Source organism: Ailuropoda melanoleuca, chromosome 12, assembly GCF_002007445.2.
Source record: "Ailuropoda melanoleuca isolate Jingjing chromosome 12, ASM200744v2, whole genome shotgun sequence".
In the NCBI taxonomy this organism is placed as follows: domain Eukaryota; kingdom Metazoa; phylum Chordata; class Mammalia; order Carnivora; family Ursidae; genus Ailuropoda; species Ailuropoda melanoleuca.
Genome location: NC_048229.1, coordinates 69,187,655 through 69,212,392, shown reverse-complemented (window position 1 = coordinate 69,212,392; position 24,738 = coordinate 69,187,655). Strand labels below are relative to the sequence as shown.

Genomic DNA, 24,738 nt, shown 5'->3' with positions numbered 1-24,738 from the left:
AAAAAAAAAAACACCTTTATCACCCATCAACCATTCAGAGATACATTTTGGTCCATTTTGGGGCTTTATTCTGTACCAATGAAATCACTCATTTTTTTATTAGTTTTCAGCCTTTAGTTTGTTTTCTCTCTCTCTCTCTCTCTCTCTCTCTCTCTCTCTTCCTTCTGTTCCATTCCAGCCAGGATTCTGCACCCCCTCTCCTTGCTCCACTAGAGAAAGCAAAGGGCAAGACAGGGGCCGAGCATCATTTCTGGGGCATGTTGCTGGCCTTGGGGAAACAGTCTGACTTTCAGAGGCTGGGGGTGTCTGGCATGCCCTGGACCCTGAGGTCATATGCCCAGAGTGGAGAGGAAGCAGTTCAAGGAAGCCCACACAGGCGACAGGCCCCAGTCACCAAGACTGGAAGGGAGGGGGGCATCCAAAGTGGGTGTCCAAGCGGTCATGGAATGGTAATGATTTCAGCGGGGAATGCAGGGGTGGGGAGGGGTGTGAAGAGAGTGCCTGGAAGCAGCCTTGTGGCTGGAAGTCTGGACACGGATGGTCCTGTGTGCCTTCCCTGCATTGTGTCCATAGCCTGTGGTAGAGGCTAGAAGAACAGTGGGGCAGCCATGTTTGCTAACAGGGAGCCTAGTGTCCTTCTTGCAAAGCACTGTAAATCTCACACTACTTGTCCCTTTGGCCAAGTATCCCAACTGGATACTTATCCCCCTACCTTTGTTCATCAAAATCAAAAGAGGAGCTCCTTAAAAATAGATTCCTGGGTCTTTCTGGGATGATGGAAATGTTCTACATCTTGATTTGGACATTGGCTACAAGGAGGTATATAATTGTCAAAACTTATCAAACTACATCCTTAAGATTGATAACCTTTGGGGCATCTGGGCTCAATAGGTTAGGTGTCTGCCTTCAGCTCAGGTCATGATACCGGGGTCCTGGGATTGAGCCCCATGTCAGGCTCCCTGCTCAGTGAGGAGTCTGCTTGTTCCTCTCCCTCTGCCCCTCCCCCTGGCTCATGCTCCCTTGCTCACTCTCTCTCTCTCAAATAAATACAATCTTAAAAAAAAAAAAAGATTGGTCATCTTTTACTATATGAAAATTAGACCAAAAAAATTTTTAAAGGGAGGCAAATAAATTTAACACTTATTTAGTAATCACACTTTTGGATATGACCTCATGATTACAAGAGCTAGATGTTGATATATACAAACCTTTAAAGATTGCTTTTAAAAAGAACCTGTAGGGGGGCGCCTGGGTGGCACAGCGGTTAAGCGTCTGCCTTCGGCTCAGGGCGTGATCCTGGCATTATGGGATCGAGCCCCACATCAGGCTCTTCCGCTCTGAGTCTGCTTCTTCCTCTCCCACTCCCCCTGCTTTGTGTTCCCTCTCTCGCTGGCTGTCTCTATCTCTGTCGAATAAATAAATAAAATCTTTAAAAAATAAAAATAAAAATAAATAAATAAATAAAAAGAACCTGTAGGATGTAAATAAATGGTAGGTCCTCGGTAGTGGGGATACACAGGTTCACAGTGAGGTTCTTTCAGCTCACCTACAGTTTAAAATTCTTCAGTAATAAAACATTGGAAAACAATTAAGTAGTCATATTACAGACATCCCAGAGAGATGTATGTTCTTAAACGATAAGTGGAAAAATAAAGCAACAGCACTTGAATGGGTTACGTGCAACAAAGCATCACATTTCTAGTAATATTGTACTACTTTCCTAGAGCAGCTGTAACAAATCCCACAAACTAGGTGGCTTGAAATGAGAGCAATTTATCATCTCAGTTCCAGAGCCTGGAAGTCTGAAATCAAGGTATGGGCAGAGTTGGTTCCTTCTGGAGGCTCTGCAGGAGAATCTGTTTGCCTCTTTCCTGGTTTCTGACGGGGCGGGCAGCTCTGGGCTTATAGGCACATCACTTCACTCTCTGCCTCCATCCTACAAATGCGCTCTTCCCTGTGCCTCTGCATCTCCAAATTTCCCCTCTTCCTTTGAGGACAACAGTCCTAGTGGATTTGCAGCCCACCTTAATCCAGGATGACCTTAAATTAACTGGATTACATCTGCAAATATCCTATTTCCAAATAAAATCACATTCACAGGTTCCGGGTGAACATGAGTTTGGTCTGGGTGGTGGTGGGGGGAGACACCATTCTCCCCAGTACAGATCTCATTAAACCACTCGGCCACTCAGACAGCCTAGATGGAAGTGAGTACGATATGCACCAAGAACTGTGTTAGATTTAGGGAAAATCACTCTCATGGCCACAGAGATTTGGATATGGAAGACTTGTGTGAAAAGTTGGATGTTTCATTTGAGTGAAAAAAACATACATGTGAACTAAATCAAAGAATTAATTAGCATAATATGTTGTGTGTATATATATATTTATATGAGTATGTATATATATTATATAATATATATTTTTTCCTCTGGGGGCACTCCCCAAATCCATAAAATTAGAATCTCTGGAGGTGGGGCCCCTGGGCGGGTCAGTTGGTTAAGTGTCCACCTCTTGATTTCGGCTTAGGTCATGATCTCAGGGTCCTGAGATCCAGCCCCACATCAGGCTCTGTGCTCAGCAGGGAGTCTGCTTGAGATTTTCTGTCTCCCTCTCTGCCCCTCCTCCCCCAAATAAATAAATCTTAAAAAAAAAAAAAAAGACTCTCCGGAGGCAGGACCCCAGAAATCTATGTTCTGTGTGGCTCAGAAGCACTGTCAAGTTTTCAGGCCCCTGTCCTAGAAGGCTAAGGGCGGAGGGAGGCATGAAAGTTGCTCAGGGGGCAGATATCCTGGGATTACTAAAGAATCGCCATCCCCGAGCTCCTAGCATGGGGCTTGGCACAGAGCAGCTGTGCAGACAGGCCACCCTCTCACCCACCCATCCAGAAAGAGGAGGGGCCTGGGGTCTGTAGCCCAAGACCTGTGCCCTGGTCCAGCTCTGTGTCTCATTGGCTGTGTGACACTGTGTGAGTTGTTTAGACTCTCCCAGTCTTGGTTCCCTTATTCCCTGCATCCTTACAGTATTTGTGTGGCTACAGTGAGATCGCATGAGATCTGTAAGACCCAACATGTGGATTAAATGGAATCAGGATGATTATAAGCCCCCTCAGCCCCAGTTTCTGCTAAGAAAAGGTAGATATCTGTTGAGTGGTGGGAGATGGATGTTTTCAGAAACTGAAATGCTGTGTGCTTTGACTCTCTTGGGCAACCACCCCCTAAGGAGCTGGAGAGTGGTGACATTCTAGTCTCTCGCTGTCGTCCCTTCCCCCAGCTAGGGCCTGGAGGTCTGTTTCAACCTGCTGCCCTCATTCCATCTTCCCCTGGACAAGGGCAGGGCTGGACCTGGGAACTCACCCCAGTCAGGGATGGGCAGTCTCCAAAGATGAGACTGGCAAAGGCCCCAAGTGGTCCCAGGGGTGTGCAGGGCCACCTTCTCTCCACCGCTTCTTCCTCTATTCAAGCACAAACATAGTCGATGTCTCCTCATGCTCAGACTGAGCTCGGTGCTGGGAATAAGAAGACAACTTGTAATTGCCCTCATGGGGTGTAACTGCCAGTGGAGGGAGGGAGACAAATAGGACAATTATAGGTGATTAGGAGCTACAACAGAATAGTTTATATATCTGTTTTTTATATATTGTATATATAATAGTCTGTGTGTGTATATGTATTATACAACAGAATCGATAATATATTTTAGAATGGGGACTGAGACAAAGTGACAGCTGCAACTTCTGATGGGAGTAGTCTAGGGTGTCTTCTCTGAAGAGCTGATATCTGATGGATGAAAAGGAGTCATCATAAAGGAGAACTGGGTTAAAAAAAAAATTCTAGGGGCGCCTGGGTAGCGCAGTCGTTAAGCGCCTGCCTTCGGCTCAGGGCGCGATCCTGGTGTTCCGGGATCGAACCCCACATCGGGCTCCTCCGCTGGGAGCCTGCTTCTTCCTCTCCCACTCTTCTGCTGTGCTCCCTCTCTCGCTGGCTGTCTCTCTGTCACATAAATTAAAAAAAAAAAATCTAAACAGAGGGAACAGCAAGTACAAAGTTCCTGGAGTATGATAGGACTTGGTGACATTAAGAATCCAAAAGGAGGCTCTTTTTTTAGAGAATATTTATTTATTTATGTTAGAGAGAGATAGAGAGAGCAGGGGGAAGGGCAGAGAGAGAGGGAGAGAGAGAATCTCAAGCAGACTCCCCACTGAGTGTGGAACCTGACGCAGGGCTCCATCTCATGACCCTGAGATCATGACCTGAGCTGAAATCAAGAGTTGGATGCTTAACTGACTGAGCCACCCAGGTGCCCCCTAAAAGGCGGCCCTTATGCTGCTAGAGCGTGGCAGGTGAGGGGGAATGTGGTGTGGGTGAAGGTGGGGAGGGAAGCAGGAACCTTGTCTCTGCAGAGCTCATGGTCTTCATTATGGGGTTTAGATTTTATCCTGAGAACAATGGGCTGAAAGATTTTAAGTGGAAGACAGACAAAGTTGGTTTGTATTTTACTAGGTTGTTCTGGCTGCCATGCGGAGGGTAGGTTGAAGGGGGTCAAGAGCGGAAGCAGGAAGAGAACTAAAGGGACATCGCTGTTGTTGACAGAGGGAGGTTGCCTGGACTGAGCCGCCATTGAGATGAAAGGAAGTGGGTAGGAATTGGAAATGTCTTGGAGGTGGAGCCACTATAACTTGCTGATGGATTAAATGCTGGGAGTAAGGGAAAGAATTGAGGATGATGCCAAGGTAACTTGAGCAACTAGGTGGTTCAATATATGGAAATGATGAATACTGGGGTGGAGGCCCAGGTTTGGGGTGAGGTCATCAGAGTCCACTGGGGCCACATTAGGTTTGAAATGCCAAGGAAATACTCAGGGAGAGATTTCAAATAGTAGTTGAATATACGAGTCTAGAGCTATGCCATCCAATATGGTAGCCACTTACCACATGTAGGAATTTAATTTAAAATTAATTAAAATTGAAATTCAGTACTTAGTTACAAGAGCCACATTTCAAGTGCTCAGTTAACACACAGGACTAATAGCTACTATATTGGACAGCACAGATGTAGAACATTTCCATCACTGCAGAAAATTCTGTGGGGTAGCATTGGTCTAGAGCTGTGGCCCCGAGTTGAAAGGTATTTCTCTCTAGGATAATGGCATCCTAGGGGCACCTGGGTGGCTCAGTCGTTAAGCGTCTGCCTTCAGCTCAGGTCATGATCCCAGCATTCTGGGATCGAGCCCCACATCAGGCTCCCTGCTCAGCGGGAAGCCCGCTTCTTCCTCTCCCACTCCCCCTGCTTGTGTTCCCTCTCTCGCCGCCTCTCTCTCTGTCAAATAAATAAATAAAATCTTAAAAAAAAAAAAAAGAATAATGGCGTCCTAATCTGGTGACTGTGGTCCAGGAAGCTGATATCCTGTGTCGTTCACAAATAGCTCCTTCTTGCCCTTGACCACACCAGACTGTGTATTAAGTGCTGTCCCTGAGTGGTAGTGATATCGGAGAGCCACTGATCACCCAGAAGGACAACTTGCCCTGGGGTTGTTCAAGGACATCATACCCTGGGGCTAGAGCACCTTATAGTGACGAGTATAAACATAGTGTTTACTGAGCATAAAACGGAGTACAGGCCGTCGCTCACCAGGAGACACCTGTTCTAGGGCTGACTGTGGCGATTCTGCTAGTTTAAGAGATGTGCAGTGGGTTTGGAATTAGGTTAAATGACAGTGGAAAAGAAGACACAGGCTCAGAGTCCAACAGTCTTGTATTCTAGAATTAACACTAGCACTGAAGACAAGCCAGTCAACCTCTCTGAACATAAACATCCTCTAGAAGATTCCAGATCCAGGCATGGGTAGCGGGAATTGTTTGAATCAGTAGGTTGGAATCCATAAAAAGTAGCAGGTGTGAGGCAGGTCGATTTTTGGGGTGGTGGTTTTGTTTTGCTTACAAAACTGTTCGGTACCTGCTAGCGTTTTTTGGCAATATAATCATTTGCCATTTTGTAACCAAAGATGAGAATGAGTGAGTTATCTCTCTTAAACTAATAGATTATAAAAGGAAAATTTAGGAATATTGTTTCTGAGATAGTGATATATGGAGTCATTTGTAAACAGTGGTTTTGTTTCTCCTTTTAAAAACAGTGAAATAGGAACACCTGGGCGGTTCAGTTGGTTAAGTGTCTGCCTTCGGCTCAGGTCATGATCCCAGGGTCCTGGGATGGAGCCCCATGTTGGGCTCCCTGCTCAGCAGGAAGTTTCCTTTTCTCTTTGCCCCTCCCCCCTGCTCCTGCTCACTCTCTGTCTCTGTCTCTCTCAAATAAATAAAACCTTTTTTAAAAAATAAAAAAGCAAAATATAGTATTTTGAGGATAATCCTTACAGATTGGAGTGTTACATGATAAACCAAAATGTATTTTAACATAGAAGTTAGGCCAGTGAGGAGATAGTATATTTTAGATGGTTTAAATGTATTTCCCTTGTGCCTAGCACATTCTATAAGCCTGCCCTGAGGTGCCTTGAGGTTGAAGTTTTGAGAGACTACAGTCTAGAAACGTCCTATATCAAATCCACGACCGGGAATTCTGAAGAACTCATTCCCTAAAGGCTGCTTATGCCTCCTGTCAGAGTCGAAACTCAGGTGCCGCAGTGCCAGGCAGGATTTTGTAAGGTGGGACTGAGGAGGAGAGCCTCAGGGAGCTCCTCCCGTCCACCCTGCCCAAGCCCAGGTCCCAACTCCCCCACCCCACCCCACCCCCAACCCCGGGCTCCCAGCTGCTCCAAATCCCAGAGTCAGGCTTTCATTGGAAAAAGTCACATGTCCACTTGACCCTTGGTTCCTTCCTAGAAACGGTGCCATGATCTGAGGTCAGAGGCTGGAGAGGAAAGGCTCCCTGTGGATGCAGAGGGTCCCTGACGGGGGCTAGTAGAGAATCAAGTTAACAACCTGAAAACTCTGGAAAGATTCGAGGAGTAATTTAGTATTTTTAATCCACTGGCCCCTTTTTCCGATGTTCTGGATTGCCCACCTAGACTGGCTTCTGCTTCCAGTGACGAGGTTGCTGGTGACATCCTCCAAGTGGCATCATGTCGTGAAGAGAAGCAACACCAGGCGAACCGATGTCAAGGATCCAGGAGGCTGGGACTGTGTGGTCCGTACCCGCTACCTCTCCTGAGAGAGAGAAGTTGGTCACACCTCAGGCACACACTTCCCACTCGCTTTCCCTTCGCCTTTCTTAATCCTGTCATGAATACAGGGGCAGAGCCAATCTCCTTGCAGCTATTGTGGGTGGGTGAGAAGCGGGGGAGCTTTCGGCGTGCCTTGTCACTTGCCACGTATTATGATTGGTTTTTTGGTTTTGTACAGAAAGGCTGTATTTGAAACATTTTAAGGACGGGCCTGGCTTCCGATTTGAACCCAGTCTGACAGAGGGCAGCTTATTAGAAATGAAAGCGAACAGATCCTGTGACCTTTGTTGTAGTCCCAAATTTCTAGCTACTGAGAGCAACCAGTGGTCCCTGGAGGCCTCAGGGGTGGGCTTGTTAACACAGAAGAAAGACTCTTGGAGCCTTCCTACCTGCCCAGGACCGTGTGTTCCCCAGGCACGTGGGGCGCCTGGAGCCCCCCGCCTTCCTTTGGGCCTCTAGAGGCTGGGGGCAGCTGGACACAGGGCCTGGGCACCATCTCATTTCAGAGAAAGGGTTTTCAGGCCAAACCCAGGCTGCGGGATAAAAGGCCATCTGTCCATCCCTGGGTGCCCAGCCCCAGCTTTCCTGAACAACATTCCTTTATGCCAGCGCCCCCCCCGCCCCGCCTCCCGCCCCCGCCCTCCGCACACTGCTGCCTTTCACTGCCTCCAGGCCAGCGTGTTTGTTTGTCGTGCAAGTGCAGGCTTTCTGTTGTTCTCTTTTCTCTCCCCCTCAGGCACCCTCCAAGCAACCCTCCCTGGGCATCACAGGGTCTGGGGCCCTGGAGGAGGGCTGAGGGCTAAGGCAGAGTCCAGGCCAGGCACGTGGGGGCCTCCCGGGGAGTCCTGCCAGAGGAGGCAGAAGTTGGTGCATGAAGAACATTCGAGGGACCGCACTGGGAGCGGTTTCCGGTCTGGCTGTTCCAGCTGTGGTGTGAGGCTTCTGGAAGCAGGAATTTGGGCCCCCTGTGCCCCCCCCTCCGCTTCCTCCCTCTGTGGAATACCTCCTGCCAGCCTCTCGGGGAGAATCGCGTGGGTACCAGTGAGATGCCAGCTACACATGTGGGCTGGTAATGGTGCTCAGCGTGGATGTGGCCTGGCTGTCCCAGGAGCCGCGTGTTCCAGGGGAGGGCGAAGGGCAAAGTAGGCCAAGTTTTCCACTAAAGACAGTGGCAGGTGGACTGGCCCCCTCCCTCCACCCTGCCCCGCTCCCAGTTCAGCCCGCCTCTGAAAACTGAACGGGAAAACCGAGGAGTGACTTTACAGGCCCTGAGGAAGGGGACCAAGGCCGCCCCTGGCAGGCCGGACAGGAAACAGAGGGTGAGGAAGGGGCGGTGCCTGCATGTCTTGGTGGCTGCGTGTCTGCCCCGTCGTGGCCTCTCTGTGTGGGCTGCCCCCCTCCCCGATCTGGTAGGAAGGCTGTGTGGATGACAAGACCCCAGTCTCTGCTGTCTCCAGCAGGGGATGAGAGGCAGACTCTTTCTCCACGTGGCCCCGGATGCCTCCTCTCCCAGTTGTTTTCTCTCCTGGTTGAATCCCTACTCTTTCTGCAGCCCGGTCTTGATCCCAGAGGAAGCCGGCTCAGGCCTGGTGTTAGTTTGCTAGGCCTGCTGAGTCCCACAGACTGGGTGGCGTAGGCAACAGAGACTGATGGTCGCAGGGTTCGGGAGGCTAGGAGTCCTAGATTGAGGTGTCGGTAGGGTTAGTTCCCTCTAGGGCTGTGAGGCAGAATGGGTTCCAGGCCTCTCCCTAGCTTCTGGTGGTTTGCTGGCAATCTTTGGTGTTTCTGGGCTTGCATATGCTTCACCTCCGTCTCTACCTTCGTCTTCACTTGGTCTTCTCCCCGTGTATGTGTCTGTCTCCAAATTTCACCTTTTTCTAGGGACACAAATCACATAGGATTAAGGCCCACTCTAAGGACCTCATTTTAACTAATCCCATCTACAATGGCCCTACCTCCAAATAAGGTCACATTTTGAGATACTGGGGGGGCCAGCATTTCAACATATGAATTTGGGGTGGGGTGGGGAGTTACATAGTTCCACCCAGAACAGGCCTCTGTACCGGAAAGTAAGGCCCTGGACGTAACATCCTTGGTGCATGGCCTGTGTCTCCACCATGATTCTTGCCCCATCACGATTTTTTTCTCCTTTCCAGTCACACAAGAGGAAAGAGAACCAGTAGAAATGAGCATCTGCCACCCGCTGGTGCTTCCTCTTGAAGCCAATTCTCTCTGCCAGGCTGGAGGGAGGAGGAGGCTGAGGGTTACCCCTCATGGAACCTTGCTAGGGCTCTGGCACCCCGCTCACTCAGATCCTCAACACAGCTGACCCTGTAGGCCTGCCCCATGTGGGTGCAGCCCCAGCTCCCACCTAGACTCCCTGTTCTGGACATTGCACGAGAGGACAAAACCTGAGCTGCTGCCTGTCCGAGCACACCCTTCTCTGTGGCTATACCATGAGGCAGGAGAGCTGCGGCTTGTCCAGACGTTTCAAACCTGCAGACCAAGGGCCATGTTTGTATTGAGACACATTGGTTTGTTTGCTTGTTTTAAATGCAAAGCAAATTTTAAAATCTGGAGATTCCCCATAAAAATCTGGTTTCCCAGCTTGTCTTAGAAATTGGAAGGTCTACAACCCTGAGTTCCTTTCTCACCTGACCTGGACCTAAGTCAGGGCTGCCCCCTTTAATGGGGCACAACCCCTCTGGTTCACTGCAGTCCACTCCATTCAAGACCAAGGCACAGTGACCTTTGATTACTGCTGTCAGTGCATTTCCTTTCTTTCTTTCATCTTTAGCAACAGGGTGCCTCATGGTTTTGCGTGTTTGTTTTGTTTCATGGTACTTCATGTTTCCAAAATGAGAATGAGCATCTTTCCTTGTGGAGGTGAAGGGTATTCCTCCGTGTTTATTATGCAAACAACGTGAGTCTGCGTTATGAACCACACCCTGCCTGCCTCACTCATTGGTGTCACCTGCCTGACCTCAGAGGACAGAGCAGCACTTCGGGGTGCCCTGTCAGGGATAAGCAATTTCTTGTTCCGAGGGTCACATTGCAAGTTGATAACGGAGCCTGGTCTAGAATCAGTCCCTTAGTCTAGAGGTGAATCTGCAGAATCTAGAACCAGAGGCTGGCTCCACTTCTTTCCCCTGCCCCAGGCTCCCCCCGAGGGCTGCCTCCTTGAGGGACAGGTGTGTTGAGGGCACTGGCGGAACCTTAGGGAGCTGGCAGGAATAACTCCTGGGTGGTCCATGAGTTTGGGTCTGAGGGTGCTAAACTCAGTGTGAGACAGGGTGGAGGATGGAGCTCAGGGGAAGGGGCAGGGGTGTCCATGAGAGGAGAGCTGTGGCTTGGGCTGACCCAACAGGATATAATGCCTCATGACCAGCTAGGAACTGGCATTGCCCTGGAGGAAGCTAGGACTGGCACCGCTGTCCCACTGGCTTCTCTCCTTGCAGCTTTGCACTGTGGCTGGAGGACCCAAGGAGATGGGAATGCCCTCCTTGCTGCCCCCACCATATTGCCCAGCACGTTCAGTGGTTCTCACCTCAGGATGGGCGGTGCCTGCCCACCCAGTCTCCTTGGCGGAGCACATTGGCCGTTCTTGAGCATGTGGACCTTCTCTGTCCAAGTACACACAGGCTTTGGAAGGCATCGGGCAGTTCTCTTTCTACCTGCCCCACCCACACTTCGGTGGCCTCTTCAGGCCTGGAAGCCACCATCTACTCATTATTGTATCATGGAGTAGGCACTGAATATTGATCCCATGCCAGCTACTGGGGACCTAGCAGTGAGCAAGACAGCAGGATCTCTACCCACGTGGAGCCAGCGCGTGATCTGGCTTGGGAGACAGTCACAGGGAAATGCATTAGGAGAGTAAGATGCTTTCAGCCCCAGCACCACCCTGCTCCACTCATCACGCTTCTCCCAGACAGCCTTGGGCCTGATCCCAAAAGTGCTTCTAGCTGTGTTCCGGCCTGCCTTCCCAGGGTGGAAAGGTCAGGAGGAGCCAGGACGACGGGGAGGGTCTTCAACTCCATTCTTGCTGCCCCACGACCCTCTGTGTCCTTCAGGTGGACCCTCTAAGAAAGTTGTCACCTTACACGGGTGGGTTGCACACCCCAGATAAAGCCACATTCATTCACACTTGAGCTGACCATTCTCGTAAAAGCTGGTGAGAGCCTGACTCCCGAATGTTCACTTCACCTTTCCAAAATACTGAAACACGTTCAACCTGAAGGTGGAACAATTTCCAAATACTGGAAAAGAACGCACACGTTCTTCGCTTTCTGACACTTATTTGGTTTTTAAAGATCTCTTTGGCTTGCTTCCAGGATCAGGAGAGTCTTTTAAATAATGCATTGTGGAAGTTTCCAAGAAACTTTAGAAAACAAAATCTTTCAAAGCCTGAGTTATAGCCTAGTTCCCAGGAGTGACCTTTACACACTTCTGATTCATGGATGGTGTTTGCCTGTGGAATTCAAGGGTGAGCCCAGCTGGACTATAAAATAAACACTGGGGAACGGAAGGCTGGAAAATGCGGCCCAGATCAGTGTGTGCGGCACAGTGGCTCCTGTGCCAGGGGCAGACCGGAGCAGCCTCCCCAGAGTGGGAATGGGAGCCCACCTTCGGAAGGGGCTTTGCCCTGTTTCTGTGTGGAGAAGCCTTTTAGAGCTTTTGAAATCCCACAGTAGACTCGAGAAAAGAGTCAATGAAAGACACACTGGAGGACACTCCCTGGTGTCTGCATGCGTCTGCTCCTGGCCGTACCAACGTGCCACTCACCCTCTCTCCTTGAAGCCCAGACGAGAGGTGTGGACGGCCCTGTGATTAATAACCTGGGCTTCTGCCAGGGAGGGGTGTGGTCGCGATGAGGCCACCCGGAGAGCACCTTGCTTATACGGTCAGTCTGCAATGTATTTGCCAAGAGCCTATCACCCACAACATTGCTACCTGGTGGCTCCAGCTCTCTCGGGTTGAGATTAAGCTGGGGCAGCCGAGCGAGGGAAGAGGAGGACAGGAGGAAGCGGTGCCTGCTCCCTTCCCCGCCGCCCTCCTCTCCTTATCCTTCAGGCATGGGCAGTGCACCCCAGTGCCAGCCTTCATTCACACGAGACTGGCCCAGGGTTCAAGGGCCCCGTCCTGAGGGGATCCCCCAGCTGCTCAGCGATGGGGCTGCAAGCCAATGAGCCAGTGCCGTGCGGGTGTGGCTCTCTCCCACTTCCCTCCTTTCACCTGGAATATTTCCAGATGAACGAAAAAAACGGCAAAGTTCTGTTTCCATTGGAAGCCAACTCCTACCTGTGAAACTGGGCTTTTAGTAATTTTTAAGAAAAACCTGAGGGGCAGGGCCCCTGGGTGGCTCAGCGGATTGAGCAGCTGAGTCTTGGTTTCAGCCCAGGCCATGATCTCAGGGTTGTGGGATCGAGCCCTGCATGGGGATCCACGCTCAGTGACAAGTCTGCTTGGAGATTCTCTCCATGCTCCCCACTCAAATAAATAAATAAATCTTTAAAAAAAAGAAAGAATAAACGAAAACCTTAGAACTGAAACAAGTGAACATTTTGCTGTACTTCCTGTTACTTGTAGTTTATAGAGACCCACACCGACTACTTTGAACCAAGAAAATAATTAAAAACAAAATTTTAGGTTGTAATTTTTCTGCATTTAAAAAATGTTTATAAAGAGGAAGAACCCTTTTTAGAAAAAGAATGTCAGTTTAAAGTTGCCAAATGTCCTTCCTGAGGAAGAATTGCCTTTTATTCTGCAAGTATGCGTTTCCTACCTATTTGGTCTGGAAATTTCCTTTCATTTACGAAATGCTGCTGATGATAAATTTTAAAAATATATTTATTTGGCAAAAAAAAAGGCTAGAGCTCCTGTATCAGTCTGAGGCAATTTTAGTTCTGCTTATCCTATTGTCCTTGGCCAAAGATTATTAATATGGCCCAGATTATTGCAACTTTGACCCTTGTATCTGGGCACTGTCCTATCCAGAGTGGCATTTTAAGATGGTGTGTTCAGTGTCCTGGGCCACTGCTCTCCTTGAAGTGGATTTGTTTTCCATTTCCAGGAAGCATGAGCCCTGCAGAACCTCAGGGCTTTATCCCCAGCCAAGCCCACCGTCCTGCAGGAGCCTCGGGGAACCCTGGCCATTTTGCAAAGAACATTGACACATGGCCCACTCAAGAAATAATGAGTGGAGCATTTAGGATTTTCAGGAGCCCATCCTAGGCACCCTAAAAAGGAGAGAACTTATCCTGCCCTAACGGAATCTATAACACCATTGGACAAACAAGATAATCGCCCAAACATACAAAAAACAGCAAGGGGCAGGAGATTATAAATAACCAACTGGGGCAGTGGGACACATAGAAAGTATGATTTTTTTTTAAACATTGGAAAACGAAGAGATCATACGTTTGTTCATACAGTTGCTAGGATGATGACAGGCTGGGTACATAGAAGCATTTGTGAATATTAACCTTTGTCATCATCCTGGAAGGATGACTTTTGAGAAGGAAAATACTGGCCTAGAGGGAAAAATTAGGGTTCATCCAAGGGCATAACAGCAGAGGAGACTGGAAATACAGGGGAAAGATTTTAAATATAGGGAGATCAACCATAAGCTGACTTACAGGGGACAATGCTAGGTTCGTTCACTTTTAGGAAGTGGTGTCAGAGGGGACAGTGGGGCTTTTGGGTCAGACTATGATGTGGGCAGTTGGGAACATTCTTCAGAGGCAAGGAGTGGGGCCTGGGTCAGCGAGAGAGTCTTCTGGGCTGTTACTCTGGCACATTGCGGGTGCTCAAACATGTGTGTCGATGGACAAATGGAGGAAAGCTGTGTGGGGGGGACGATCTGGGTGAAGAGGCAGGGGGCCACAGTGCTATTGCACTGAGACCATCAGCCCTGAAGAGGAAGCCAATATGGAGCCAAGGCTTACTGTCCCTGCAGACTTCCCATTGCAGATCTCATTTCCAGGCTTTCTCTGTTTTCCACTGACTGCTACCCACCCCCCTTCATCACTGTTCTGGGCATCCAGTCATCACACATCTTTTGGGGCCCTCCAGTGAACAGTTGTGCGGGTCCAAATCACCTCCTGGACCATATTGGCTCTGCACACAGTGCCAGCAGCAGCCCATACAAAAGGCTTCCAGTGGCCATAAGCTAAGTGGGTGAATGCATAGGATGGCCGCCCAAAGGGTCCCAAGATATTGTATGCCAGGGAGGAGCGAGCCCTGCAGGGCTCTGCACTGGTCCCATCACATCTGCTGTGGAAAAGGAACAGCGAGCCAATCCTTATGCTTAGAGACCCTGTTGTGTCCTCAGAGGGTCTTGGGGAAAAGCAGACAGCTGGGGGTGGGATGTTGGCTGTCCTCTAATATGTGTCAGGTTGGCAGGTGGAAAAGAGAAAGTGTGCACAGTCCTAGAGGGAAGGAATCAGGAGCAATCCCTGGAAAACCTTCAGCCAGGTGGGCAGAAGGAAGACTTTTCCGGGACTGGAACCCTCAGAGAACAGTCCAGACTTGAGTGAGCAGGCACACGGGCTGGACAGATGAGTGCTCTGTGCCCTGTGCCGTGAGCTGATGGCCCTTTCTTCTGCTTCTGGTGGTTGTTCAGGTGGATGTGCCCCAAACAGGTCTGTGTCTGCCGTTCAGGGATGTCTGAAGAGCCTAGCACAAAAATGTTAAATGGCGATTGGTGTGATGACCCCTCCCTCCCCTGCCCCATGTGGGATGGGTGGGGGTGGGAGTGGGTGCGGAGAAGGATCAGATTACCCTACTTAAGAAAGGATTTGAGGTGCCCAGGAGAAAATGACTATCCAGGAGGGAGGGAGAATCAGTACCTCAGTGATTGGGGGAGCTCTGGGGCATTTTGAGGCCAGGACAGAACTAGAAGGGACAGGTGTATTATGGGACATTTATATTGGATACTTAGGGAGTTTCATTGTATGATATGCTATAAAACCCACTCTTCTTTGTCCTTAAGAGGTCATCCGAGATGCTTTTTTAAAGAATTCAGATATCAGCAGGGTGGCCCAGACTAAGCTACTGAGCTATCCATCCCAAGACAGGACTGAGGAAACCTACTTGTACTTGGGTTAATATGGGTTTCCCCCAGAAAATGCCAGCATCACTGTCACCACCAGGTTCTCTTGGTTCATTTGGAAGCAAAAATGTAAGGATTGTGCCAGTAGAAACCCCAAAGGGCTTCCCAAACAGGCTCCTCAGTTCCTGCCAGTACCCTGCTTCCAAGGGCCCCTCCATGGCCACCAGCGCCACGGTTCCCGTTATTCCCAGGCAGGCCTCCCCTTGGCGAGTACTCTCCCGCCCTTTTCTGCAGAAAGACGTGAGTTTCACCTACACACCAGCCTGCCCTCTCCAGCCTCACCCCGTGTGACGTCAGGGCCAGCTGCAGCCATGTGACCTTCCCAGTACATTCCATTTCCTTCTGACTTGGCCTCTTTGCAACTTCGGTTTCACCTTGAGCCCATCTGGGCACCTCTCTGCCAGTTCCGCCCCACATACACCTGCTGACCCACACATGGGAGTTCCTGGAGGGACCATCTCCCTCTCTCTGCTGCCTTTCTGGTGGGCACGCGGTCCTAGATGCCCCAGCACGGGCTCTGGCATTATCTTACCAGGAAGGGAGGGAGCTGGGGTAGTCATCAGAATGGCACTGAGTCTGCCAGGTACCCGGGGTGCCACCCTGTGACTCCCTCTGCCAGCCACCTGCCAGGGACCTAGAGAGAGAGGCTGGCAGGGGCCCCCTTGCCCACAGCATACCCGTTGATGGCTCTTACTTCCCTAGGCTCTCTGCCAGCTTCTTTTCTCTCCCATATCTTTCTGCCTCTTGTTTTTGTGGAAATTACTTTTTTAAAAGGAGAAGAAAAGTACAGAGAAAAACATAATCAGGGTTGACCTATTTTCAAATGCACTCAGTATCTTTGATTTCCACTCTACCCCCCTCCCCCGCCCCATCACAGGGCTCTCACCACTCTGGGCTGCCTCGCTGTGGGGTGGCTCCCTGCTCCATTCTCCCCCAAACTCTCACCCCCACCCAGCACCACAGGCAATCGGCTGTATCTTCTCTCTCCAGGGCTCTGTGGAGAATGGGACTGTGACCTCTGTGAACACTCAGAAGACAGACCCTTGGATGGAGCCAAAGCTCAAAATGGTGGATTGGGACAAGGTAGCTGGCGCGGGGCTGGGCGGGTGATGATCTGGGGCTCCTGGGGGCAAGGTGAGAGTGTGGAGCGAAAGGCTGTGGTTATTCATAACATTTTCCCAGGAGGGATGAAGATGTGGAAGCGGGTGCTCACAGCTCGCAAGCACGATCCGGGGCAGCAAACCCCAGCTGACGTGGCGGTGGGTGTGGGGATGCTGTGCACAGGAGGTCTCTGCAGATCCCAGCCCCGAACGCCCCAGAGGGCGGTCTCCCACAGGGACCTGGAGCTGAGAGGAGCACAATGACAGATCCAGAAGGCCCAGACATACCCAGCCTGACCAGTGCACAGGGCAGAGCTGCCCCCACATACCAACAATCATTCTCAAGAGTCACCAGCCCATACGGGTTTGGGAGCCTACCGAGGCCAGGGGAGACAGGGCTGGAGCCATTTATAACATTTGTCTGCCTGGGAGATCAGGGGGGAACCAACCTGAGTGCCATTTCCCTCCAACCCGGGCTGTGGGACTGTCCCAATCCTGGAATAGATCTTGCTGTGCACATCCATAAATGTACCTACCTGTGTTAGACACCGGGGACAAAAGACAAACAGGACAGGCCCCCGCACCCAGGGAGCTCACAGCCTGCTGGGGAGGACAGACCACCCCCACCAACAGTTATTACAACATGGGGAGATGTGAGAAGCACACCCAGAAAACACAGGTGGCCAGAGGTGGGGAGGCCTCCACAAATCTGTTTCCTGGGCCCCTTTGGCCAGGACCCCAGGACCTCGGAGACAGTTATCTGTGATGTGGAAATTGCCACTGCCTCTGGCGGGGGAGTCCATCAGCCCATGGCAAAGACACCTTTGGGTGCTCTGCTAGAGAGGTCTGGACAAGTTGTCCTGGGGCCCATCCCCCTCAGGGAGGCATGAAAACCAAAGGGGAAATGGGCTAACAGGAGGGAAGGCTTGCCACACAGCTTGCCCCCACGGGGCTCACCAGAACTTGGTGTCCTGACCTCAACCCCTGGGCTTGGCCACAACTGCTTGTTGCCCAGGTCAGGGTCTGAGGTTGGGGGGGTCTCAGTACAAGTGGCTGACTTCTCTGGAAGTTTTGGGGTCTTGGGCTTATTCTGCACATGGGTAGGATGGAGGGGGAGATGGCCAACTTGAATGAGATAAGGACCCCAGAAGCTATGGAGTCAGGGCCTCCTCCTAGGAAAGGAGGAACTGCGGAGGGAGATGAGGAGAGGTTGGGGCAGAGGGCAGGACCAGAGAGTGAGCTGCAGGGTGTCCAGCTCAGTGGCCAGTGGATGGTACTGAAAAGAGTGGTGAAGAGGGGCCAGCCTCCGTACTCCTGGCTTGGGGGTTGAGCGTTGGAAAGAAAATACTTAAGGAGAGAGCCGACCAGGGCTGGGTGCATATGGGCAGCCCTGTGGTGCAATGGCAAGAAAGAACCATCTGGAAGGGAGGGGGCTGTCGTAAGAGGCTGGCTGGGGACAAGCAGATCCTTCCTGAATTTCCAGCGCCCCCCCCCAACCCGGGAAGGGTCCTCTGAGTCTCTCCAGGCTCCTGGCTCCAGGCTGACCTGAGCCATGTCACTGTATGAGGCAGGGAGAGGAGGAATTGAGTCCTGTTCTGCAATTACCCCGGGCCCTGTCCCCACCAGAGGGGAAGAGGGGCCTCCCCCCTCCTCCCCCCAGGGCCTACTCCTGGCTCCTTCCCAGCACAGCCTGACTCACCTTCCCCGCTCCTCTGTCATTCTTTCACACACTTTCTCTCTTCCTCCTCCCCCTCCCCCTGGGGTGCACTTGCACACCATTCCTGGGGCGGAAGGACTTGCCAAAGTTAACCCTGAGTGTTTTGCATTCAATGGGAGCCCCCTCTGGGTGCTACCAAGGAAGGGAGTCTCAGCTTCCAGAACCCAGCCTCCCTACCCCTAGAGGCTGGAGGAGGAGTAGGCTGTGCTGGAAGGAGTGAGGGGAAACTGAGATGGGCACCAGGGCAAAGGTGGAAGGTTCTAAAAAGACGGCAGAAAGGGCCCGGAAGTGGTAGGGTGCCCTGCCCTGCTCAGAGGTGCTGTGTGGTCTGATTTTCAGGCTCTGCTTGGGATTTTACTGGAACAATTTCTAAATCATTCCTTCGATCACTCAGCCGGGCAGGATCCAAGCTTCCTTGTGGGATGAGTAACCACACTGAAGCCCCTCACGCTACCCTGTGCCCTGCTTGTCTCTCCCTACGTTCTGGAACCCAGCCAGCCTGGAGCCTGCCCGGTTACAGGTGGCCAGAGCGGCCCTGGCTTCTAGGCACACCTGTCCTATTTGTCCCACTGCCTCTTTTCACCCCTTGAGCGCGTCGGCGTCAGAGCCTCGCCCCTACCCACAGCAGCTTCCTCCGCCCCTCAGACTTCAACTTCGGGGGCCAGCCTCCCAGGAACCAGATAGAACTGGTGGTGTTTGAAGGGTTTGCAGAACCCCCGGACAGCGGGCAGCGGCGTTAGCACTGAATTAACACTTCTTTTATTGAGCTCTAACCACAGGCCAGACACTGGACAGGGCAGTTTATATCTATTATCTATTATCTGATTTAATCCTTTCAACAACAGGACCGGGAAAGGATTGGAATGATCCTGATTTAACTAACGAATAAGAGTCTAAGTCTCCGGCCCAAAGTGCTGCGAGTCAGTTTAGCGGCCCAGCCCGTGGTTACCGTGGTTACCGTGGAGCCTCCCCCCCCCCGCCCCCAGCTGTGTACCCTGGAACCCTTCCACTCTGACAGTGGGCGAGGATAAGAGCCTGTGGCCTGTCCTGGGAGAGGGGATGGCAGAAGGGAGCGGGGAGGCTGAGGTATAATCTTCTTCCCCATCCTGCCTTGGGCAAAGCCAGAACTGTTCCAACACACTGCTACCAGCCCCAGGGCTCCCAGTGGTTGAGGCCCATTCTCTTCCCCTCAGAAACAGGTAGAATCATCCAGCCAGGGGTCTTACAAAGCCGTATGCAGCGGTAGGCTCTCCAACCCCAGGTCCCCTACACACACATCCCCATGCACATAACCCTGTGGGTGCAGGCCTGGCTCACCTCCCCGCACTCTGTCCCCCAGTCACCTTGGGTCTCCTTGGGCCTCCTTTCTCACCTTGACCCTCCCCAGGGTAGGCGTTGAGAGAGTCCCGCTACCCAGAGAGACCCACAGGGACCTCCCAAAGGCCGTCCTTGTGGGACCCAGGTCTCCCGAGTCTCTTCCCTGCTTGCCGCCTTGACCAGACTCCTGGCCCCCTCTTCCAAAGCACTCAGCGGTGCTCAGAAAATACCTGCTCCCAGGAAGAAAACAGGCAGGTGCGCTGGGTGGGCACTGCCCTCTGTGTCCCTGCGAAGGTAGTGGATGGGGTAGGCGGGGGGACAGGGCAGATGCCTGGGCGGCCACACACAGCTCCAGGTCTGTTTATCTGCAACACGGAGGAAATTATTCCCGCCCCGTACATGGGGTTATCAGGACGATGAGGAAATGTAGGAAAGGCTATAGAAAGTATGCTGCTGATGAAAGACCAGCCAACCTTGCTTTGGGATGGGGGGCAGGGCAGGTGCCTCTGCTGTTCTTCAGCCCCGAGGACTGAGGTCCCACTGACTTTCTGTATGACATGGCCAGATCTTCTCTCTCCCTGGGGTCTGGCCCTTCACCCCTGCTTCTTGGCCACACTCATCTCTGAAGTTGGGGGATGCCTGAGGCTACCACTTCCCCTGGGCAAAAGGAGGAGGTGGGTGGACCAGAACTGTCTTTGTGGACTTGAGCTTGTCCATCTGGGGGCCCCCGTTAGACTGTACAGGACAGGCCTGCAGCCACCCCATAAGACCCCTGTGGACCCTCAAAGCCTTGTGCTGGGGAATTCACAGCCACGGGGCCCTGAGCCAGCTGATAGGAGGCCCCGGGCCCTGTGGTTGACACCTCGGGCTGGCTTGGTGTGGGTCCTGTCTAGACCTAGCATAGACCATTGAGCATCTGACCTCAGTCTCCTCATCTATAGAATGGGGTCGTCTCAGGCTCTAGCTCTCAAAATCACAGTTTATGTAGGATAATGGCCGTGAAGACTGGGCCCAGGGCGCCTATGACGAGGACGAAGAAACAATGGCTGGGATTCCTGTAGGGCTTCTTGTCCTCACTCCTCTCCCCACTGGGCACTGCTGGTTGGAAGCCCATCCCTGACCTTCCTGACTCAGGAGGTATCCCCAGAGCTATGAGCTGTGAGGTTTGGGGGGAAATTGCTTTAAACAGTCGCCTTAGGTCACGGCCGTGGAGCTGGGAGGAACTGCTGGCTCGGAGCAGCGGCCCCCTCTCCTCACATGTGCCCTATCAGGGGAAAGCGGATTCCCAGCTAGCCACTCCTGACCTGCCGCTGCCCCTGGGAAGAGCTCTGTGCCACCTGGCCCCTCTGCTGCCTGGGAAGAGGGGGACCTGGGGAACAGAGGAGGCCCCCTTCCAACCCTGGCAGCGTGCATGGCCTCCCGTGCTCCCTCTGGGCAGCAGGCTGCCCTTTCCCCCTGAAGGCCTTGCTGCAGCTGCATTCCTGACATAGCCCCGGAGAGCCCTCCCCTCCCTTGGGTCAGGGACAGAGCTGGGTGTGGGAGGGGAGTAGGAATTTGGCCAAATTTATCCCAATTTGCATGTGTTTCCTGGGGCCCAGCCTGTTGCACAGGACTTTTGAGTTCATAAAAGGACCCCCCCCCAACAAGCAGTTTCTGGGTGTATCTTCACCCTCACCCACACAGTCAGCTTTAGCTGGACACCCCTGAGTGAATCACTTGCTGTCTCTGAGCATCAGGCTTCACCTCTGTAAAAGGAGGATTTGCTCTTGAGAAGGCAGCTCTGGAAGCCCCCAGATGCCTGGGAACTGGAGGTGTGGTCTGTGGTTTGTCCCCCCTCCTTTCCCCATTCAGCCTCGAATAGAAGCCACAGACCTTTGCCCATGTGTTCCAGGGTCCCAGAGCCTGAGAAAGTAGGGGTGGGAAGGGGCCAGGACCAGGTGCTAGGAGGGGGGGAAGAGAGCCATTTGTTTGGGAGGACTAAGGATCCAAGGGATCATCAGCCTGGGCGAAGAGGATGTGAAATTTATTTGGATTCCCATCTTCCCATCTCATTGGATTCTGAGCTGTCCTCTCTTACCATCCTCCCTTCTCAAGACCAGTTCCCAGACAGCTGCCATGTTGGAAATGACCCCGTAAGTGAATGAGAGGTGCTGGCCGTATTGGTATCCAGCTGAGGCTTTCTCTGTCAGTGATCAGAACTGGAAGAGAATTGAGAAAGGACACCTCGTCCATCGGTGCACCTACTATCTAAATCAAGGTTGAGCATATGGTGAATGTCCCATCCCTCAGGAAATTGTAGGAGGGAAGACTGGGCAGGGGAGTTGGGGGGAGCTCCCACTCCAGGACCAACCAATCCCATCTCAAGAGTCACTTGTCCCCTCTGGGCCTCAATGTTCTTCCCCATAAAATGGGGAGGAGGCCAGCAGGCTTGATTTCTGTACTTGCATGGACGTCTCACTTTATTTCCCCTGGAGTAGTGGCCTAAGGCTCCACGTAGTGGAGATACAGGTCTCGGCCACTGAGGACTGAGGGGGATGTTCGCAGAGGGGAGTGTGAGCCTCCTTGGGATTCTTCTAGGGTGGAGCTTCAGCCCCCAGAGTGAAGTGGAGGGCTACCTCACAGAAACACACTATGGGCTTGACATGGAGTCAGGTTTGAGGCCCTCCAAGACCAGGGAGCAGGTCAGAGGCAGACTTGCAACCAACTCTAGACAGCAAGTCTGCCATTTGTACAGTGGCCAGTGACAACTATCTACTCAGGGAGGAACCAGAGTCATCTCCAAAGACCAGACGGGCCACAGGACATCAAACAAGAGACCCCTGTGTTCAAGGGGGTGGGAGGCTGAGGGGGCTGGCTCTGTCTACCACACCTGAAAACAACCAGCCCTCCATATCTGCTCTCCTATTGTTCTGTTCCCTTTGCAATAGGGTGTAAGATTCAGGCTAGAATCCTGGTTTGCTGCTCACCTAGATATTCTTCGTGTGTCACAACTGAATTAAGCTTATAAGTCCTATGCTGTTTTCTACTCACTTTATGAAATAAGGGCAAAATGGATCAATAGGTAAAAACTTGCCCAAACCACTGCTAGGCTGAGAGGCCTGCCTGGCCATACCACTGTGTTATAGCTAGAAACGTTCACTGTCGAAGGTAGCTAAGTCTCAACTAAATGTACAAATGAAAAAAGGCATCGATGTGTGTAACATGCGAAAATGGAACATACAAAAACCAGGGGTTTCATTCAAGATAGATGGTGGTAAGTTAAGGATGCATAATATCATCCTTAGAGCAGCAACTGTGGGAAAAATACAGAAGGGCATAGCCAAAAAGCCAATAGAGATTATAATGTAGAATGTTTCAGGGTGCCTGGGTGGGTCAGTCAGTTAGTGTCTGCCATCAGCTGAGGTCATGATCTCCAGGTCCTGGAATTAAGACCCACATCAAGCTTCCTGCTCAGCAGGGAGTCTGCTTCTCACCCGCCCCTTCTCTCTCCCCCTCCCTATCACATATTCTCTCTCTCTCTCAATAAAGGAATAAAATCTCCCTTTAAATAATATTTCTAAATACTTGATTAATGCAAACAAGACAAGAAAGGAAGGTGGAGGAGATAAGTAGAAAACGAACAGCAAAATGGTGGACCTACCCCAGCTTTAAATGTAAATGGACTAAACACTCCAATTAAAAGGCAGAGATTGTTGGACTAGATAAAAAAAGCAAGACCCAGCTATATGCTGTCTTCAAGAAATGCACTTTCAATGTAAAGACATATGCAAGAGGAGAGTAAAAGGGTGGGAAAAGATAGACCATGCAAACACCAAACATAAAGAAGCCCAGTAGTAGCTCCATTAACATCAGATGGAGTGGACTTCAGGACAAGGAATATTACCAGGGACCAAGATGGCTATTTCCTAAGGGTAAAGGAGCCAATTCATCAAAAAGACGTAACTGGGTGACCTTGGGCAAGTCACCCAGCTTCATTTCCCATCTGCAAAATAGCAATAATAATAGTACCTGCCTAGTGAGGGGTATGGTGAGGATCAAATTATTTAATCCCTCCTTTTCTTTTTCCATTTTTTTTTACTCAAATTATTTAATTCATGTAATGTGTTTAGAACAATGCTTGGCATGTGACAAATACTCTGTGAATGTTAGTTCTCAAGGTTATTGCAACTGGGACAAAGCCGCAAGCTCTCACCATGACCCTGGCTTTGCTTCCTCAGGTGGGGCTCTGCAGGCTGCTGCAAGATAAGGTATAAATACGGGCCCCTAGCTGGCTCCTCCAGTTCTTTTTCCTGGTGGTGGTGCTGTGTGCGTGCATGTGTAGAGACATGAGGCAGAGAAATGGAAGGAATGAGACAGCATGCACCCAATGAATCTGTTTGCTATGAGACCCAAGGAAGAAAATCAAGAAGGTGTGGGGCCTGGGGCCAGGAAGGGAGCAGGCACCAGGTGGAGTTTGGGTGATTGCCTGGTATAACTGGTGCTGAATGGGATGGCTCTAGGCTGACCTGAGTCATCTCCTAGTCTGAGAAGCAGGAAGGCAGCCACTACATGGGAATTACCTAGTTCACATGGCAGGAACCACAAAGATCTTTGGGCCTTCCTCCTGGTCACAGGCATAGAAAGAATGCCCGGTGAATTCCCTGCTTGCCTTGAGGACCCTACACCCCTGCTCCAAGGCAGTGATAGTGGAGCTGGTTTCACCTGTGGCAGGGCCGGGAGATCTGTTAAGGTCATGCCAGCTTTGGCATGGAGGTCTGGGCAAGGATGACATTCCAGCCAGGGATGCGTGAAGACAGGTCTCTGAATCACTGTTGACTCCTTCTCCCAGGCTTGAGTGCTCTTCCTCCACATGTACCTCCTTTTCCTCTCCTTTCCTCTCCTGACACTACCTCCCTTCTCACCCTCAGTGGCTGCCTACCTCCCTTATATTGGAGAACTGGACACATCTCACCCTCTCTCCTATTGTGGGTCGTAGGTCAGAGCACACCGGCTTTACAGATGTAAGAGCCTAGGAGCTCCAAGAGGTAAAGACACTTGCCCACTTCTGAGAAATGGCAGAGTCTGGCTTTGAAGATGGTCCCTCACTACAAATTCATTGTTCTTTACCGGTTTGAGTCTACTGATTTTGGTCCAGATTAATCTTCTCCAATACACAGAGTCATCAGAAATCTTTAAGAGCTTCCCATTGCCTAGAGATGCAGCTTCCAAGCTTTTTTGATCTTGCATCCCTGAGTGAGACATTTAGAGCACATTCTCCATTACATGTCCATTTTAACTATCTATAAATTATCTGCATGTGCTAATGTACTCTTGGA

At 51.3% G+C, this 24,738-nt stretch overlaps 1 protein-coding gene across 1 annotated transcript in view; it reads left to right on the top strand.

Annotated features, from left to right (window-relative positions):
- Window positions 1-24,738, top strand: part of FA2H (fatty acid 2-hydroxylase) — a 49,957-nt gene that overhangs the window by 12,421 nt on the left and 12,798 nt on the right. Inside the window, exon 2 of the mRNA XM_034672904.1 lies at window positions 16,280-16,372. Coding sequence (XP_034528795.1) covers window positions 16,280-16,372 — 93 coding nt within the window. The remainder of the gene's footprint in view (window positions 1-16,279; window positions 16,373-24,738) is intronic.